This window comes from Halichoerus grypus, chromosome 1 (assembly GCF_964656455.1).
Source record: "Halichoerus grypus chromosome 1, mHalGry1.hap1.1, whole genome shotgun sequence".
NCBI lineage: Eukaryota > Metazoa > Chordata > Mammalia > Carnivora > Phocidae > Halichoerus > Halichoerus grypus.
Window position 1 is genome coordinate 158,172,030 of NC_135712.1, and position 19,102 is coordinate 158,191,131.

Sequence of the window (19,102 nt, forward strand, 5' to 3'; positions counted from 1 at the left end):
TTCGTGTTTGCAAATTCCTTTAGTTTTTGTTTGTCCTGCAAGCTTTTTATCTCTCCTTCTATTTTCAATGACAGCCTGGCTGGATTTTTCTCATTTAGTGCTCTGAATATATCACGCCAGTCCTTTCTGGCCTGCCAGGTCTCTGTGGATAGGTATGTTGCCAATCTAATGTTTCTACTGTTGTAGGTTACAGATCTCTTCTCCCGAGCTGCTTTCAGGATTTTCTCTTTGTCTCTGAGACTCGTAAGTTTTACTATTAGACGTCGGGGTGTTGACCTATTTTTATTGATTTTGAGAGGGGTTCTCTGTGCTTCCTAGATTTTGATGCCTGTTTCCTTCCCCAAATTAGGGAAGTTCTCTGCTATAATTTGCTCCAATATACCTTCTGCCCCTCTCCCTCTTTCTTCTTCTTCTGGGATCGCAATTATTCTAATGTTGTTTCATCTTATGGTATCACTTATCTCTCGAATTCTGCCCTCGTGATCCAGTAGTTGTTTATCTTCTTCTCAGCTTCTTTATTTTCCATCATTTGGTCTTCTATATCACTGATTCCCTCTTCTACCTCATTTATCCTAGCAGTTAGTGTCCCCATATTTGATTGCACCTCATTAATAGCCTTTTTGATTTCAACTTGGTTAGATTTTAGTTCTTTTACTTCTTCAGAAAGGGTTTCTCTAATAACTTCCATGCTTTTTTCAAGCCCAGCTAGTACCTTTAAAGTGATGATTCTGAACTCTAGATCTGACATCGTACTGATGTCCGTATTGAGTAGGTCCCTGGCAGTTGGTACTACGTCTTGTTCTTTTTGTTGAGGTGATTTTTTCCGTCTTGTCATTTTGTCCAGAGGAGAATAGATTAATGAGAGAACAAAATGCTAAAAGGGTAACAATGTCCCCAGAAAGTATACTCTAAACAAATCAGAAAAGACCTGAAGCAGTGGGAAAAGAAAGGGAAAGAGAGGAAAAAGAAAAAGATAAAGATAAAAACAAACAAAACTGAACAAAACAAAAAAAAAAACAGAATATGATCAAATATGATCAGGCTGGTACATAGATCAGTGCCACACACTAGATTTTGGGTGTATTTTGGTCTGTTAGAAGTAAGTGCCTCCCAAATTTTTAAAGAAAGAAAAACTTATATATGTACAAAAATAAGGGTTGATATGATGAAAGGATGGACTATGACTATAAAGATGGAAATTATAAAAAATTTTATAAAAGGAATTGATAAGAAGTTGTTTGAAAAAAGAAAGAAGAAGTTTTAGAAAAGAAAAAGAAAAAAAAGGGAGAGAATGTGACCAGGCAGGGGAGTAGGAAAAAACCATACACTAGAGATTTAGGGTATATTTTGATCTGTTAGAAAAAACTATCTCAAAATTTTAAAGAGAGAACAACTTATATATATAGGCCAAAAATACAGGTAACTACTATGAAGGGATAGAATATGACTCTAAAAATGAAAAATAAAAATGTTTTTTTGAAAAAAGGGATTGATAAGATGTTGGTTGAAAGAGGGAAAAAGAATAATTCAAAAAAAAAAAAGTTCAAAAAAAATTTAACTTTGAAAGACTACGGAATCATGGTAAAAAAGCCATGGATTCTATGTGCAGGATTCCCCTAAGGCTGGAGTTCTGCCATTCTCATTGATGGGTAAACTTGGTCTTGGCTGGCTGTTCTTGCTGATTTTCTGGGGGAGGGGCCTGTTGCCGTGGTTCCCAAATGTCTTTGCCTGAGGCGGAATTGCCCCGCCCTTGCCGGTCCGGGCTAAGTAATCTGCTCGGGTTTGCTCTCGGGAGCTTTTGTTCCCTGCAAGCTTTCCATACAGCTTTGGAGGACGAGAATGAAAATGTTGGCCTCCCAATCTCCGCCCCGGAGGAGCTGAGAACTTGGGGCCCCGCTCCTCAGTGCGCCCCCAGAGAAAAGCCGTCAGTCACTCCCGTCTCCCCGGTCTCCGGCCGCACTCCATGCTCAGCTGGCCTGTGACCGAGCATTTCTATCTCTGGCACCCGACCCCGCGCGGAGTCTCCAAACCCATCAGATCCCCACGGTGCGCTCCCGTGCCACTCCTCCCGGGGGAGGAAGGTGAGTCTCCCCGGATCTGCCGCTTGTTGGGTCCCTGCTGGAGGAGCAGTGGCCAGACTGTGCCGCAGATCACGGTTTATAGCAACCCTGAGCTGAGAGCCCGCACCTCGGCTCCGTCTCTGCAGCCGGCTTCCCCACTCCGATACCTGGGAGCTCTGCCGCACTCAGGCACCCCCAGTCTTTCTGTGACCCTGAGGGTCCTGAGACCACACTGTCCCGCGAGGGTTCTACCCCCCGCTTAGCCACTGGAGTGATGTCCCTCAGCGGAGCAGACTTCTAAAAGTCCCGATTTTGTGCTCTGCGGCTCTATCACTTGCCAGAAGCGGCCCTATCACTTGCCAGAAGCGGCCGACGGAGGCCCATCTCCCGCCGTCTATCCTCCCGAATATCGCCTCGGATTCACTTCTCCGCACGTCCTACCTTCCAGAAAGTGGTCGCTTTTCTGTTCAGAGAGTTGTTGCTATTCTTTTCTTTGAACTCCTGTTGAGTTTGTAGTTGTTGAGAATGATTTGATCCCTATCCAGCTGAATTCCTGAGACCAGACGAAATCCAGGTCTCCTACTCCTCCGCCATCTTCCTCCGCCTGCTGATCATATTCTTTTAAAAAAATTTTTTTTCATTCTTTTTTCAACCAACTTCTTATCATTTCCTTTCTTAAAATCTTTTTAATTTTCATAAACTTTACAGTCATATTCCATCCCTTCATCATATTTACCCTTATTTTTGTATGTATATGTAAGTTTTTCTTCCTTTAAAATTTTGGGAGGCAATTTCTTCTACAGACCAAAATACACCCAAATATAGTGTGTGGCTCTGTTATTTTCACCAACCTGATCATATTCTTTTAATCCCCCGGTTTCGGGTATCTTCTGATTTGTTTAGTGTATATTTTTCTGGGGTCGTGGTTATTATCCTGTTAGCATTTTGTTCTCTCATTCCCTATTCTCCTCTGGTCAAAATCACAAGGTGGAAAAAATCACCTCATAAAAAAGAACAAGAGGCAGTACCAACTGCCGGGACCTAATCAATACGGATATTAGTAAGGTGTCAGAACTAGAGTTCACAATGATGATTATAAAGATACTAGCTGGGCTTGAAAAAGGCATGGAAGTTATTAGAGAAACCCTTTCTGGAGAAATAAAAGAACTAAAATCCAACCGAGTCAAAATCAAAAAGGCTAGTAATGAGGTGCAATAAAAAATGGAGGCTCTAACTGCTAGGATAAATGAGGCAGAAGAGAGAATCAGTGAGACAGAGGACCAAATGATGCAGAATAAAGAAGCTGAGAGGGGCGCCTGGGTGGCTCAGTTGGTTAAGCAGCTGCCTTCGGCTCAGGTCATGATCCTGGGGTCCTGGGATCGAGCCCCATGTCTGGCTCCCTGCTCAGCAGAGAGCCTGCCTCTCCCTCTCCCTCTGCCTGCCACTCTGCCTACTTGTGCTCTCTCTTTCTCTGTCAAATAAATAAATAAAATCTTTAAAAAAAAAAAAAGCTGAGAAAAAGAGAGACAAACTACTGGATCACGAGGGCAGAATTCGAGAGATAAGTGATACCATAAGATGAAACAATATTAGAATAATTGGGATCCCAGAAGAAGAAGAAAGAGAGAGAGGGGCAGAAGGTGTATTGGAGCAAATTATAGCAGAGAACTTCCCTAATTTGGGGAAGGAAACAGGCATCAAAATCTAGGAAGCACAGAGAACCCCTCTCAAAAATCAATAAAAATAGGTCAACACCCCGACATCTAATAGTAAAACTCACAAGTCTCAGAGACAAAGAGAAAATTCTGAAAGTAGCTCAGGACAAGAGGTCTGTAACCTACAATGGTAGAATCATTAGATTGACAGCAGACCTATCCACAGAGACCTGGCAGGGCAGAAAGGACTGGCATGATATATTCAGAGCACTAAACGAGAAAAATATGCAGCCAAGAACACTGTATCCAGCTAGGCTGTCATTGAAAATAGAAGGAGAGATGAAAAGATTGCAGGACAAAAAAAAAAAAAAAGCTGAAAGAATTTGTGAACACCAAACCAGCTCTACAAGAAATATTGAAAGGGGTCCTCTAAGCAAAGAAAGAGCCTAAAAGTAACATAGACCAGAAAGGAACAAAGACAATATATAGTAACAGTCACCTTACAGGCAATACAATGGCACTAAATTCATACCTTTCAAGAGGTATCCTGAATATAAATGGGCTAAATGCCCCAATCAAAAGACACAGGCTATCAGATTGGATAAAAAAACAAGACCCATTGATATGCTGTCTGCAAGAGACTCATTTTAGACCCAAAGACACCCCCAGATTGAAAGTGAGGGGGTGGAAAATGAATTACCATGCTAATGGAGACGAAAAGAAAGCCGGGGTGGCAATCCTTATATCAGACAAATTAGATTTTAAACCAAAGACTATGATAAGAGATGAGGAAGGACACTACATCACACTTAAAGGGTCTATCCAACAAGAAGATCTAACAATTGTAAATATCTATGCCCCTAACACGGGAGCAGCCAATTATATAAGCCAGTTAATAATAAAATCAAAGAAACACATTGACAACAATACAATAATAGTGGGGGACCCTTACACACCCCTCACTGAAATGGACAGATCATCTAAGCAAAAGATCAACAAGGAAATAAAGACTTTAAATGACACACTGGAACAAATGGACTTCACAGATGTATTCAGAACATTCTACCCCAAAGCAATAGAATACACATTCTTCTCTAGTGCCCATGGAACATTCCCCAAAATAGATCACATCCTAGGTCACAAATCAGGTCTCAACCTGTACCAAAAGACTGGGATCATTCCCTGCCTATTTTCAGACCAGTGCTTTGAAACTAGAACTCAATCACAAGAGGAAAGTCGGAAAGAACTCAAATACATGGAGGCTAAAGAGCATCCTACTAAAGAATGAATGGTTCAACCAGAAAATTAAAGAAGAATTAAAAAAAATTCATGGAAACCAATGAAAATGAAAACACAACTGTTCAAAATCTTTGGGATGCAGCAAAGGCAGTCCTAAGAGGAAAGTATATAGCAATACAAGCCTTTCTCAAGAAACAAGAAAGGTCTCAAATACACAACCTAACCCTACACCTAAGGGAGGTGAAGAAAGAACAGCAAATAAAGCCTAAACCCAGCAGGAGAAGAGAAATAATAAAGATCAGAGCAGAAATCAATGAAATAGAAACCAAAAGAACAGTAGAACAGATCAACAAAACTAGGAGCCGGTTCTTTGAAAGAATTAACAAGATTGATAAACCCCTGGCCAGACTTATCAAAAAGAAAAGAGAAAGGACCCAAATAAATAAAATCATGAATGAAAGAGGAGAGATCACAACCAACACCAAAGAAATACAAACAACTATAAGAACATATTATGAGCAACTATAATCCAGCAAATTAGATAACCTGGAAGAAATGGATGCATTCCTAGAGATGTATCAACTACCAAAACTGAACCAGGAAGAAATAGAAAACCTGAACAGACCTATAACCACTAAGGAAATTGAAGCAGTCATCAAAAATCTCCCAAAAAACAGGAGCCCACGGCCAGATGGCTTCCCAGGGATATTCTACCAAACATTTAAAGAAGAATTAATACCTATTCTTCTGAAACTGTTCCAAAAAATAGAAATGGAAGGAGAACTTCCAAACTCGTTTTATGAGGCCACCATTACCTTCATCCCAAAACCAAATAAAGACCCCATCAAAAAGGAGAACTACAGACCAATATCCCTGATGAACATGGATGCAAAAATTCTCACCAAAATACTAGCCAATAGGATCCAACAGTACATTAAAAGGATTATTCACCACGACCAAGTGGGATTTATCCCTGGGCTGCAAGGTTGGTTCAACATCCACAAATCAATCAACGTGATACAATACATTAACAAAAGAAAGAACAAGAATCATGATCCTCTCAATAGATGCAGAAAAAGCATTTGACAAAGTACAGCATCCTTTCTTGATCAAAACTCTTCAGAGTATAGGCATAGAGGGTACATACCTCAATATCATACAAGCCATCTATGAAAAACCTACAGCGAATATCATTCTCAATGGGGAAAAACTGAGAGCTTTCCCCCTAAGGTCAGGAATGCGGCAGGGATGTCCACTATCACCACTGCTATTCAACATAATACTAGAAGTCCTGGCCTCAGCCATCAGACAACAAAAAGAAATAAAAGGCATCCAAATCAGCCATGAAGAAGTCAAACTCTCACTCTTTGCAGATGATATGATACTTTATGTGGAAAACCCAAAAGACTCCACACCAAAACTGCTAGAACTCATACAGGAATTCAGTAAAGTGGCAGGATATAAAATCAATGCACAGAAATCAGTGGCATTCCTATACACCAACAACAAGACAGAAGAAAGAGAAATTAAGAAGTCGATCCCATTTACAATTGCATCCAAAACCATAAGATACCTAGGAATAAATCTAACGAAAGAGGCCAAGAGTCTGTACTCAGAAAACTATAGAATATTCATGAAGGAAATTGAGGAAGACACAAAGAAATGGAAAAACGTTCCATGTTCATGGACTGGAAGAACAAATATTGTGAAAATGTCTATATTACCTAGAGCAATCTACACATTTAAGGCAATACCATCAACTTTTTCCAAAGAAATGGAACAAATAATCCTAAAATTTGTATGGAACAGAAAAGACCCCGAATTGTTAGAGGAATGTTGAAAAAGAAAAGCAAAGCTGGTGGCATCACAATTCTGGACTTCAGGCTCTACTAGAAAGCTATAATCATCAAGGTAGTATGGTACTGGTACAAAAACAGACACATAGATCAATGGAACAGAAGAGAGAGCCCAGAAATGGACTCTCAACTCTATGGTCAACTAGTCTTCAACAAAGCAGGAAAGAATATCCAATGAAGAAAGACAGTCTCTTCAACAAATGGTGTTGGGAAAATTGGACAGCTACATGCAGACGAATGAAACTGGACCATTTCCTTACACCACACACAAAAATAGACTCAAAATGCACGCGCAGCCCTACCGCTCTGGGTTTCAGTCCGGGGGACTGCCCTAAAGTCTTTCCCTGTTGCTACAGATGTAGTGAAAAGAAGGATCCAATGTTCATAGCAGCAATGTCTGCAATAGCCAAACTGTGGAAAGAGCCAATATGCCCTTCAACAGACAAATGGATAAAGAAGATGTGGTCCATATATGCAATGGAATATTACTCAGCCATCAGAAAGGATGAATACCCAACTTTTGCATCAACATGGATGGGACTGGAGAAGATTATGCTAAATGAAATAAGTCAAGCAGAGAAAGTCAATTATCATATGGTTTCACTTATTTGTGGAACATAAGGAATAGCATGGAGGACATTAGGAGAAGGAAGGGAAAAATGAAGGGGATGAAATCGGAGGGGGCGGATGAACCATGAGAGTCTATGGACTCTGAGAAACAATCAGAGAGTTTTAGATGGGATGGGGGTGGAGGGATGGGTTAGCCTGGTGATGGGTATTAAGATGGCCCATATTGCACGGAGCAAAACAATAGTGTTATACGAAAACAATGAATCATGGAACACTACGTCAAAAACTAATGATGTACTGTATGGGGACTAACATAATAAAATTAAATTAAACTTAAAAAAAATAGTCTCAAAATGGATGAAAGACCACAATGTGAGAGGAATCCATCAAAATCCTAAAGGAGAACACAGGCAGCAACCTCTTCAATCTTGGACGCAGCAACTTCTTGCTAGACACGTCTCCAGAGGCAAGAGAAAGAAAAGCAAAAATGAACTATTGGGACTTCATCAAGATAAAAAGCTTTTGCCCAGCAAAGGAAACAGTCAACAAAACCAAAAAACAACTGACAGAATGGGAGAAGATATTTGCAAATGACATATCAGATAAAGGGCTAGTATCCAAAATCTATAAAGAACTTATCAAACTCAACACCCAAAGAACAAATAATCCAATCAAGAAATGGGGCAGAAGACATGAACACACATTTCTGCAAAGAAGACATCCAAATGGGCAACAGACACATGAAAAAGTGCTCAACATCGCTCGGCATCAGGGAAATACAAATCAAAACACAATGAGATACCACCTCACACCAGTCAGAATGGCTAAAATTAACAAGTCAAGAAATGACAGATGTTGGCGAGGATGCGGTGAAAAGGGAACCCTCCTACACTGTTGATGGGAATGCAAGCTGGCGCAGCCTCTCTGGAAAACAGTATGGAGGTTCCTCAAAAAGTTGAAAATAGAGCTACCATATGACCCAGCAATTCCACTACTGGGTATTTACCCTAAAGATACAAATGTAGTGATCCGAAGGGACACATACATCCCAATGTTTATAGCAGCAATGTCCACAATAGCCAAACTATGGAAAGAGCCTGATGGCCATCGACAGATGAATGGATAAGGAAGATGTATATATATACAATTGAATATTATGCAGCCATCAAAAAAAATGAAATCTTGCCATTTGCCACGACATGTATGGAACTAGAGGGTAGCATGCTAAGTGAAATAAGTCAATCAGAGAAAGACAAGTATCATATGATCTCACTGATATGAAGAATTTGAGAAACAAGGCAAAGGATCATAGGGGAAGGGAGGGAAAAATGAAACAAGACGAAACCAGAGAGGAAGACAAACCATAAAAGACTCTTAATCTCAGGAAACAAACTGAGGATTGCTGGAGTGGGGGGTGGGAGGGATGGGGTGGCTGGGTAATGGACATTGGGGAGGATATGTGCTATGGTGAGCACTGTGAATTGTGTAAGACTGATGAATCACAGACCTGTACCCCTAAAGAAATAATACATTATATGTTCATTAAAAAAAAAAAAAAAGATTTTATTTATTTATTTGACAGAGAGACAGTACAAGCAGGCGGAGCTGCAGGCAGAGGGAGAAGCAGGCTCCTTGCTGGGCGAAGAGCCCAATGTGGGGCTCAATCCTAGGACTGCAGGATCATGACCTGAGCCAAAGGCAGATGCTTAACCAGCTGAGCCACCCAGGCATCCCTGAAGCATGTTTCTACAGACCCAGAACACCAGGGCCTGGGACCAAGCAAGTGTGCAGTAAGTTATCACGTTTGGTTCCTCTCCTGACTGGCTGGTCCCATTTACAGATCCTTATCAGAAGCTGGACACGAACCAAGCTTTGGTTAAAAGAGGGTCCTCACCATAAATGCCCACAGGGTCTAAGCCTAAAAGGTGAATCAGTGAAATGCTGGGTGAAAGACAACGGGGAATGGAGGGGATTCGGGCAAACGGAACAGCATAAGTCCTATTTCAGTGGCAGCTGATTCTCACCTCACCGAGAATGTAAATTCAGTACTATCACAGCCTTGCTTTTTAAGGAGAAAACAGAAATCCAGATTTTTATGTGCAAGTGTCTGAGTTTTAAATGTCATCAGTGAATCTAAGTTTAAAAACAAAACAAAACCATGAGAAGTCAACACCCCAGTTCTGAAGGCCACATTCCATCTGCAGGAGCCAGCAAATCCTGGCTTAGACATGGTGTGCCTTCAACAGGTGGGATTTAGCTCTGCGGGAAGGCTCAAGTCTCCGTGGTGACTAGGAGGAAAAGGGTGTGAGCTGGTGGAACAGTGGGCAGGGCTTTCTCCCCAAGGGTCTCCTTCCACCTGAGAAAAACCAGTCCAGCAGCCGCTGCCCAGCAGAAGCATGGCCATGGCTCTGAGGGCCTGGGGCCGAATCTCTGAAGTCGCTGCTGTCAGATCCCACTGCCCTGGCCCTGGGGGCCAGCACAGCCCAGCACACTGAGGGCCCCAGGTGACAGTGCTGCCAATACCTACCACATATAATGGGAGTAAATATGGCCATGCCTTGGTACTGCTGTTTAGAAATAGTTTTGTTCAAGATGAGCCCTCCAAAACTGGGGAGAGAATAGAGGGCAAATGGTTAGTTTACCCTTGTAGGTGACCTGGTACACCTCTATACAAAATGTTTTATCAGCCTGCCTTCTCAGCTTAGCAAACACTTTCCTGACCCCTACACAAAATATCTGTTGTCGCCAAGCTGGTCTCCCCAGTGTCCTCTGCACTATGCGCACTCACTTCTCCACCTGTATTCTGAGCCTCAGCTGTTCCAGAAGACCCATCAGATAATGTCAGCCCATTAAAAACAAATGACAAACTCCCCTCCAAGGCCACTTAGCTGGCTGGGCTCTGCCACGTGACCCATGCCCTGAAATGTAACTGAAATGCTAGTTTCCTGAGCAGAAAATGGAACCTGCATGAATATCGTCCCATGCTGCTTGTTCTCAGAGATGCCACAACAAGACCTCACTCCCACCAGCCCCTGTAGTTTAGCAAAGGCTGCCCTGCCGCTACAGCCCTGAAAAAGTTAGACCGGTTTGTATAAGGAGCCCAGGAGCTTTCTGGAAGCAAAGAGACCTAGCCCATAACCGCTTCTCCCTGAGATTCAAAGTTAGGAAAGCACCTCAGAAAAGACTGGGGTGGCCCCTGTCCAGGTCTACTAACAGAAAGGGCTCTGGAGGATCAGGTTTCAAGGGTAGAAGACCTGAGATGAGCTGAAGGGCCCAGGGCCAATAATCCCTCAGCCTCCCAGGTCCCACCGGCAGCCATGCTGTAGAAATGGTGTTCACAGAGGCAGGTAAGGGGCTCCCTACAGCCTAAGCAGGGGTCCAGGCCAGTGAGAGCTCTGGCAGCACGGGAATGGGAGACCCAGTGTCCTGCAGCGCCACGAGGGGGCAGGGAGCAGAGGCACTAGCGCACTCATCTGATGTTCCCAGGTTGGCTCTGCCTGGCTCTCTGGTGCTCCTGCAATTGTAAATAGGGCTGCCTCTCAGAATAAGTAAGGCCTAAGGTTCCTGGTGAGAGGGAAACAGATGAAGAATAAAGAGGTATGACTCAACCTGCACCAGGACTTAGTGGAGGAGCCCACAGCAACCATGAGTGCCGCCCTCACTCCAGAGGTTCTGTGGCTCTCAGGCCACTCTCCCTGTCCACAGAAGCCAGGGGTGGTATGTGAAGGGAGAAGTTGGCGGCAGCCCTCACTCATGCTCACCTGCTGATGACCATCGCTAGGATGATTGGGAACCACCCAAATTTCAGGATCTTCACGATGGGCGGGTTCTGCTTGGCAATGAGGACCCACACAGGGATCAGGGCCATGAAGCCAATACACACCAGCGGCGTCAGATATCGATTGTCTGTGGGGAGAGGAGGGGATGCGTGCCAGGGCACATGAGCATGGCCTGGTGGGCCATGGCCTGGGTTCCAAAGATGAGGGGTGGGCTGAGAGCTAAAAGCACTAGAGGTCTGAGGAGACACTTCTGTCCCCAGCAGCTTAGAGTGGACCAACGTAACATACCTCTCAAAGAATTTACCATCTCATGAAGAAACTGGAAAAGCTCCTCTTTGTCCTCAATTCCTGTCACAGTCCCCTTCACCTCTCTTTTTTGCTATTTTCCTGACATAAGTACCCTCTTCCATCTCCTTCCATCCCAACCTAATTATTATTATTAATGGTGGCATTTATAGGATTGTGACCATGGGCCAGCACCGTGCTCAGCACTTCCCAAGCACAAACTCATTTCATGTTCTCAACTACCCCTCAGATAGGCATATGAGAGACTACAGTGTGAAGAGGTGGCCCACGAGGACTCGAGCCAGCATGCAGAAATCAGGGCTAATGCCAGAGTTAACTAATGATGCCAATCCTGCTCCTGGCTGAGGCCAGCCCAAGGTGACCTCCTTGGCATCCATGGGTCTCAGGGCCCAGAACATGGCCAGCTTTGCAGCTACTCATGCCCGTGTCATTTTCTTGCACTGGTGCGAGCCATGAAAACACACCTGGATCTGGGACACCTGACTGTACCTGGGGTCCGGCCAGGGCCCAACACACACCAGCACCATTCCCACTCACACTCTTCCTGCTTATTCTCTGTGTGTCACCTTCCAAATGCACACAGAACAAGACACCAGATTTCTCTAGAACTGTCCTCTCACCCCCTAGCCCCACCTCCAAAGGGCAGGCTCAGGCTCAGGGTGGTGCATGCCCTTCTGCAGAGTGGGCCTCAGCACTCAGAGGTGTACAGGTGGGTCTGTGCCCCACACCCCCTTTCTCTGAGTAGCATCATTAGGAGAATCTCCCACTTGTCTTTCTCTGCACTAGGCAGTTACAGTCCATTCCTTTCCTTGAGCAACTACAAGGAAGGGCGGGCCACAGGTGCCCATGGTGGGCTCCGGACAAAGTGCTCCATGGCAGAAGTGGCCAGCCTCTTCACCATCCCAGGAGATGAGGGACAAGCCCAGCAAGCTCTAAGCAAGTCTCAAAGGCTCTGGAAGGCAGCAGCCTATAGGGGCACTACTTTCGGGACAGTTTTGCAGTCCAGTTGTTTTAGAATGACTTGGAAGCCCTGGCAGAGGTTCCACCTCATATTTTCCCACCACCATGATGAGCACATCCCCCCGCATATGCTTGTCTTCCCAACTGCACTGACAGGTGACACAGTTGTCAGTGAAGATTTATCCGGTACATGCCAGGCCCAGTGAACCCCCCAAGCACACCCAAGGTGTAGTCACAGTCTAATTCAAGAGATGGACAGCCCAACACTACTCAACGGCTAGTAAGTCATGTGTTGAAACGTGCACTATTTCAGTAGGCGTACAGCAGGGTGGAGAGGAAGGGTCTAGGGACACCTATAAAACTCCATTAACCAACCCATACACAAATCTTATTTTAAATTCAGTTTGGTTTAAAAGGAAAATTAGGTCATCTTATTATTAGATCTTCACTGCCACTTACAGGAACTTTGAGAATCTTCCAACCATTAAACATTGGTGGCAAGCATATCCCAGGGTGGCAAGGAGCCAGGCCCAAGGCTGAGAGGGAAAGGTTTCCAGGGCCTGAACACTCTAAGTGGCAGGTACTCTGTCAGTATGCTTCAGATGCCAGCATGGAGATGCTGGGTGATCTCTCATGGTCCTGGGTCCACGTTCCCATGGGGCAATGCTAAGCCGGAGCTTCGATGCAGCTGTGCCTTTGTCCAGGCATTTCCTCCAATGCTCCCCACTGTCCTCTTCACCATCCGCACCACTCACTGATGCCACCTGCCCCCCCAGCACTCAGGGTTGTGACCATGCTCAGAATCCACACTTACTAGATCCAAACAACTGCGGGTGGCCAGCTTAGGTGGAAAGTAACAACTGTGACACTCAGAGGAGAGTGGTCAGCTGTGGAAACCCAGCAGGTGAGAACCATCTGGCAAGGGGGATGCTGCCTGGCCACAATGCCCAGGGCATGAGCAAACCTCGGTACTCCCAGGACACACCTGGGGAGACCCCTGGTGGAGTCAGGGCCTCTAGCCGTGAGGGCCCATCATACAAGATGCGTGCCTGTCTCCCTCGGCTGCTGACTAGGGCACCGGGCCACCTTCTGAGGAGCCCTGGGCTCCTCACACCTGTGGAGGGACGATATGCTGCTGCTGCCCATGGCTGTGACACTCCTCCTTGGGAGTCCCTTCCCAGGTGGTTTGTATGTGTCCAATGTGAACTGCCTTCCCATGGAGCTCTGTTAGCCTCCAGTCCTCCCTGGCCTCCTTGTGCACCCCCGTCCTAAGGGGAGACAGACAACCTATCTGTTGACCCGAGTGGTTGGGAAAGCTTCAGGTACCTGCTAGAGAAAACCTCAAATCTGCTGAATGACCTCAGGCTTTGCCTTGGGAAAAGTAGGATTTCTGACCCCATGACAGACCCCATAAGTTCCTTTCTGTGTGAGGGGTGCCTGGTCTGAATGCTGTGGGCTGGGTGCGGATGTCAGACCCAGCCCTGCTCATGCCCCCCCCCCCCCTTCCTGGGGCACCCTTACCTTTGTATTTGTAGAAGAAGCTGCTGACAAAAGCCAGAAGGGACAGTGTAGTGAGGTCTCCCAGGCTGGCAGCAATAGGCGTGGCAATGTTGTCTGGGTTGAGCCCGAGCTTCCGAGCGCCAATCACTATACAAACCATCAGCATTCCTGCAGACAGGAGACAGAGGAGACTCAAAGCACTGGATGAGAAGGTGGCTGCGAGGCTGCTCAGTAATGCCTCGATCCACACAGACCAAGCCTGGAGCCAGGCTGCCCTGACACTCAGTTTCACTGCTATGCTGGAGCCTGAGAATCAGGCTGCGGCAGTGGGAGGTGGGGGGGCGGGGTGGACCCCTGTGACAGGCTGCGAAGAGCAGCCTGAAAGCTTTGATGATACACTCAAACCCATGGGGGAGATAGCAGGGAGTAGACTCCCGGGCTCCCCACCACCTGGGACTACAGACATGAAGCTCACAGCCCCTCAATGCAGGAAAGAGGACTCCAAAACTGCTCTGAACAAAAGAGCCCCAGGGGCAGGGCACGGCCTCTTGTGTCCACTGGAGTTCCCAGGGAAACAGGTACCTTGGTGGGATTAGCAACGTGAGAGGTTTGTTAGGGGCAAAGCCTGTGAGGGGGGAGTTGCTGGGGGCAGGGGAACCAGGAGAGCCACAGGATGGCGCACAGGGCGCCCAGGGTGGGAGAGGGGGAGGGAAGGAAGGGGAAGCAGATGCAGACTGCATAAAGTACTGTCAGTGGGGCTGCATCTCTGGGGAACAGGCCCATCTCGGGAGCCCAGCAGGGCCACCACTGGGTGCAGGCAGCAGGTGGCCTCTGCCAGTGGGGTTGGGGGTGGAGTTTCAGGTGCTGCACTGGAGACCTCCCCGGGGCCTACTTTCTGTCCTGACCCTGTGCTCTAAGGCGATAGTCGTGTGTCGTCCTCTAGCCCTCGGCCACTGCCTAGGACTTAAACCAACAGTGTCGCATGTGGGTCTTTAAGAAGACACTTTGTATCTTGGCTATTGACGTTTTAACATTTTACCCAGTATTCATAACTCTAAACAAAATTATTATTCTCACCTCAATGCCATACTAACTGGCCACTGTTTGTGCCCTGTTTCATGCCAGGTCATAGCTGCTTTCTCTCTTTTGAAATGTCAGTTCTAAGTGAAGTTGAGTCTGCACAGCTGGCGGTCTGGTAACAATCCCACAGGGACTACACAGACACCACCAGTTTGAGAGCACCTACTAAAATCCACCAGCACCACCACCACCACCACCTGGCTTTACAGCAGAGTCACGTCGAGGTCACACGAGGAGCCACCAGCCATGTTTCTGAACTTCTACACATCTCTGGACAACCCGGCTATATCCATGCTGGTGAGCTCCGCCCCCTCTCTGGGCCTTAGTTTCCTCATCTGTAAAATGGAGAGCTAGGAATGGCATTCTCTACAGGGCCCCACAGGAACAGGACTGGCCTCCTGAATCATCTGGTGGTGCTGTTTTCAGAAGAGACTTCATGTCAAGCATCTCCTGGGCTCTAATTCTCCAGAAGGTGTGGCGTACTCACCCTGCTCTTCCCTTGGCCAGACTGGCACAGGTACCTGGCCAGGAGCACACTCCTACCCAGGGAAGCGCAGCTTGTGAATCTGCTCCTGGTTTTCTACACTTTTACCCTCCCTCCTGATTATATACACTAACACAGGAAGGAACAGAATCCACCAAATAGCCCGCCACATCATCTTACAGAACACTGAGCTCAAAGGGGTTTTATGAGCAGTCAGATGGAGGACAGAAGTGTAAATGCAAATCCAATTTATAGTGTTCACTTATTCCTTCTTGTACTTGCACATGGTTTGCAAGAGACACTCAGACACGCAGTCCAGAAGAGAACCAGAATAAACCCCATTCATTTAGCAAACATTTAGGAGCTGAAATATGCCTATTTTAGGTAATGAAAATAACCATCAGGCTCTGTACTCACACAGTAAATGCTTGTCGGGCAGAGGAACGGACGGCGCACAGATAAGTGAACAAGAATTTGAAGTGAACAAACAGGACATGAAAAGAAAGCATGACTGTGAACGGGGGGCTACCCTAGACACTTGGCCCTTTGTGCTCGTGTACGGATGTCTCACTCTGCACCAGAATATCAACATCACAGAACGGTGCAGTCACTCCCCAGAGCATCCCCAGCACCGCAACAGTGCCTGGCATGTGGCAGACACTCAGTAAGTACTGAGGAATGAGCGAATGGGTGACATTCTACAGTAACTGCCCAGCCACTGTCGTTGCCACTGTCATGCGTGAGCTCATGTCTGTCAATGCTTGTGTCTTCCCGCCTTCTGCAGACACATAGGAAGCATCTGATGTGTGGCAGGCAGTGTGATAGGAACAGAACTGGAGAAGCAGGGCCCCTCTCTGAGGTGCTGACATTTTAGCGAGGAGGTGAGACAGAAAATGAATGAAGAAAGTGGATGATTACAGATTTTCACAAGTGCTCTATAAGGAAAACAGGTGCACGGCACAGAAGAGCGTGGTGGCAGCTGGGGAGAAGGGCGGAGGGTGGAATGTGTGCAAGGGCCGCCTGCAGAGATGAAATTGAAGTTAAAACCTGAGCCCTGCTCCCCACCATGACTGCAGACTCCAGATCCCACCACAAGCCCATATGCAAGCCATGCTTGAGAAATGTTTAAAGACTGACTGAATGAGTAAGTGAATGAATGAATGGATGGATGGATGAAGAAATGAATGTGTCTACTGAGCAAAGGCCAGTTCTTTAAACAAGCAGAGGGAAGAGATGTGGAGTCAGCAGCTCGCTCTGGCACACACACCCTGCCTAAGAGTGGACTCATCATCCGCCCTGCCCACCTTTAAGGTGCGTCTTGGTAACCCAACAGGCTCTCCCCCAGCCCCTGGCAGGATATATGAGGCTCCACCATTAGTGCTCCCATCTTTCACATCTCAAGGAATTGCAACACAAAGAGCTGAGAGCAGAGCACCGAGGAAGGGGGGCGGAGAGAGCCAGGACGGGGTGGTCCCTGGGGTGGGGGCACAGCTCACCGAGGGCAAACGCGGCGAGGAAGGCGGTGATGACGCTGCTGGCACACAGCAACTCCACCTTTGCCACATCTAACTCCTCCCTAGACACGGCGCCCAGCAGCAGGGCGGCCACGGCAGCCAGCAGCCCCACGACGGTGGCCTGCACCTGTCAGGGCAGAAATCAGAAATGTGAGGAAAGGTGCCACTGACCACCATCACTCCTCCCTGCCTTTCACTCTGCCTCCTCTCTGACCTTGAGAGGTCAGTATGTCACTCACCACTACCTCTCATCCCTTACCCTAAAGTCTGCCAAGGGCCCCTCCAACCTGGGAAAAACAAAGACTAACACCTTGCTTCAATCCAACTCCCTTGAAAACTGTTGTTTTCCTGTTCTGCAACTAGCTCAATGCCATCTTGCTTCGGGAAATCATCTTCTACTCGGCCCTTAGCCAAGGGCCACCAGTCTCTTGCTTGTGGCTCCTCCCACGGCTCTAGGCAAAAGTGCTCTCTAGCTATACAGACAACCAATGTCCCCTGCAATGTGGAAACACTCCATGATCCACAGCTACACCTTGGAAGCCTCTGTGTACACTTTCCATCTCTCTCTCTGCCTTCCTTCCTTGGCACTTGCTCTGCATGCTGGTGCCCCCTTTCTCTACATTCTCCCCCATCCCAGCTGCAGTTCCCATTTCATCTTGGTGGGGACACATCTCTGCTGCTCACTCAGGCCAGTACCATGATGTGTCCAGGTCTGAGTATCAATATTGGCACCTGTTATCAGTACAGTTGACCCTTCAACAACACAGGCATTGGGGCGGCGATGCAGGTGAAAACCTGTGTATAACTTGTGACTCCCCCAGAACTTAACTACTAATAGCCTACTGTTGACCGGAAGCCTTACCCATAACATAAAGTCGATTAACACCATATTTTGTATATTATGTGTATTATATACTGTATCCTTACAGTTCAGTAAGCTAGAGAAGAGAAAATTAAGAAAATCATAAGGAATCATACATACATTTACAGTACTGAATTGAATCAACTCTGCATAGGGGCAGGCCTGCCCAGTTCAAACCTGTGTTGTCCAAGGGTCAACTGCAATTCAAATGTCTTAATGGAAATGGAAACATGTTGTGTTATTAAAGAAGGCTGAATAAACAGAGAACTCTACCATATACATGGATGAAAAATGCTCCCCAAGTTAACCTATATAATTCCAATCAAAGTCCCAACAAGCTTCTTCATGGCACTTGACAACTCATCTTAAGTTTCACAAAGATGAGTAGATGTGTGAGAATAGCCAAGACAATTTGAGAAAAAAGATCAAGAGGGAGTTTTGGCACATTCATTATCAATACGTAGTTTTAAGGCTATAGTAATTAAAACATGGTGGTATTGGCAGAGAAATAGACAAACAGATCAGCAGGACAGACTGGTGTCCAGGAATAGTATCATGAATATATGAAAATTTAATATATAAAAATTTAATAAAGATAAAGGTGGCATTTCAAATCAGTATGGAATGGGTGGATACTGAATAAACAGGGAAAGGGAAAGCAGGCATCTGTCTGGGGGGAGAAAATATATTTCTACTTTATACCGTGCATGCACATACACACACCACTAAACATAAAACCTCAAGTGTAAAACAGGAGAAAATATAGAAAAGTATGTTTCAGATTTTGGATTAGAAAGGGACTCCTTCTGAAGATATAACACGTAAAATCTATAAAGAAAAATAGAGATAAATGTATATAAATCTAAGTATGACTTCTATATGATACCAGAAATTCAAAGATGGAGAGACAGCTGGAGAAAATATCTCCAGCATTTACAACTAATAAAGCATTAGTGATCAAAATAACAAACCAATGGCAACTTTTTAAAAAAGACAACCTGAAAGAAAAATGTGCAAGGGGTATGGATAGACAATTCACAGAAAAGGAAATACAAATGGCTAAGAAACACACAAAAATGTGACCAACTTCCTGAATAATCAGGAAAATTTAAAATAAAATCCCAATTTGATAGTAGGTATCTTATTTCTTTGTAACTGACGTTGGTCTTCCTCTACTAAAAGGTCAGTGCCATCTCTGCAGGTGCTCAGCCCTCATCTGTGCTCATCCAATGAATGA

General features: G+C 45.8%; 1 protein-coding gene across 6 annotated transcripts in view; it reads right to left on the reverse strand.

The window, feature by feature from the left end:
* The window catches only part of SLC41A3 (solute carrier family 41 member 3), a 93,146-nt gene that overhangs the window by 13,536 nt on the left and 60,508 nt on the right, over positions 1–19,102 (reverse strand). For all 6 annotated transcript variants that reach the window (XM_078074146.1, XM_078074151.1, XM_078074135.1 and 3 more), the window contains 4 exons: positions 16,986–17,130; positions 13,947–14,093; positions 11,142–11,286; positions 9,908–9,987 (listed from right to left, as the gene is read on the reverse strand). In XM_078074146.1, the coding sequence (XP_077930272.1) occupies positions 9,908–9,987; positions 11,142–11,286; positions 13,947–14,093; positions 16,986–17,130 (517 nt within the window). The remainder of the gene's footprint in view (positions 1–9,907; positions 9,988–11,141; positions 11,287–13,946; positions 14,094–16,985; positions 17,131–19,102) is intronic.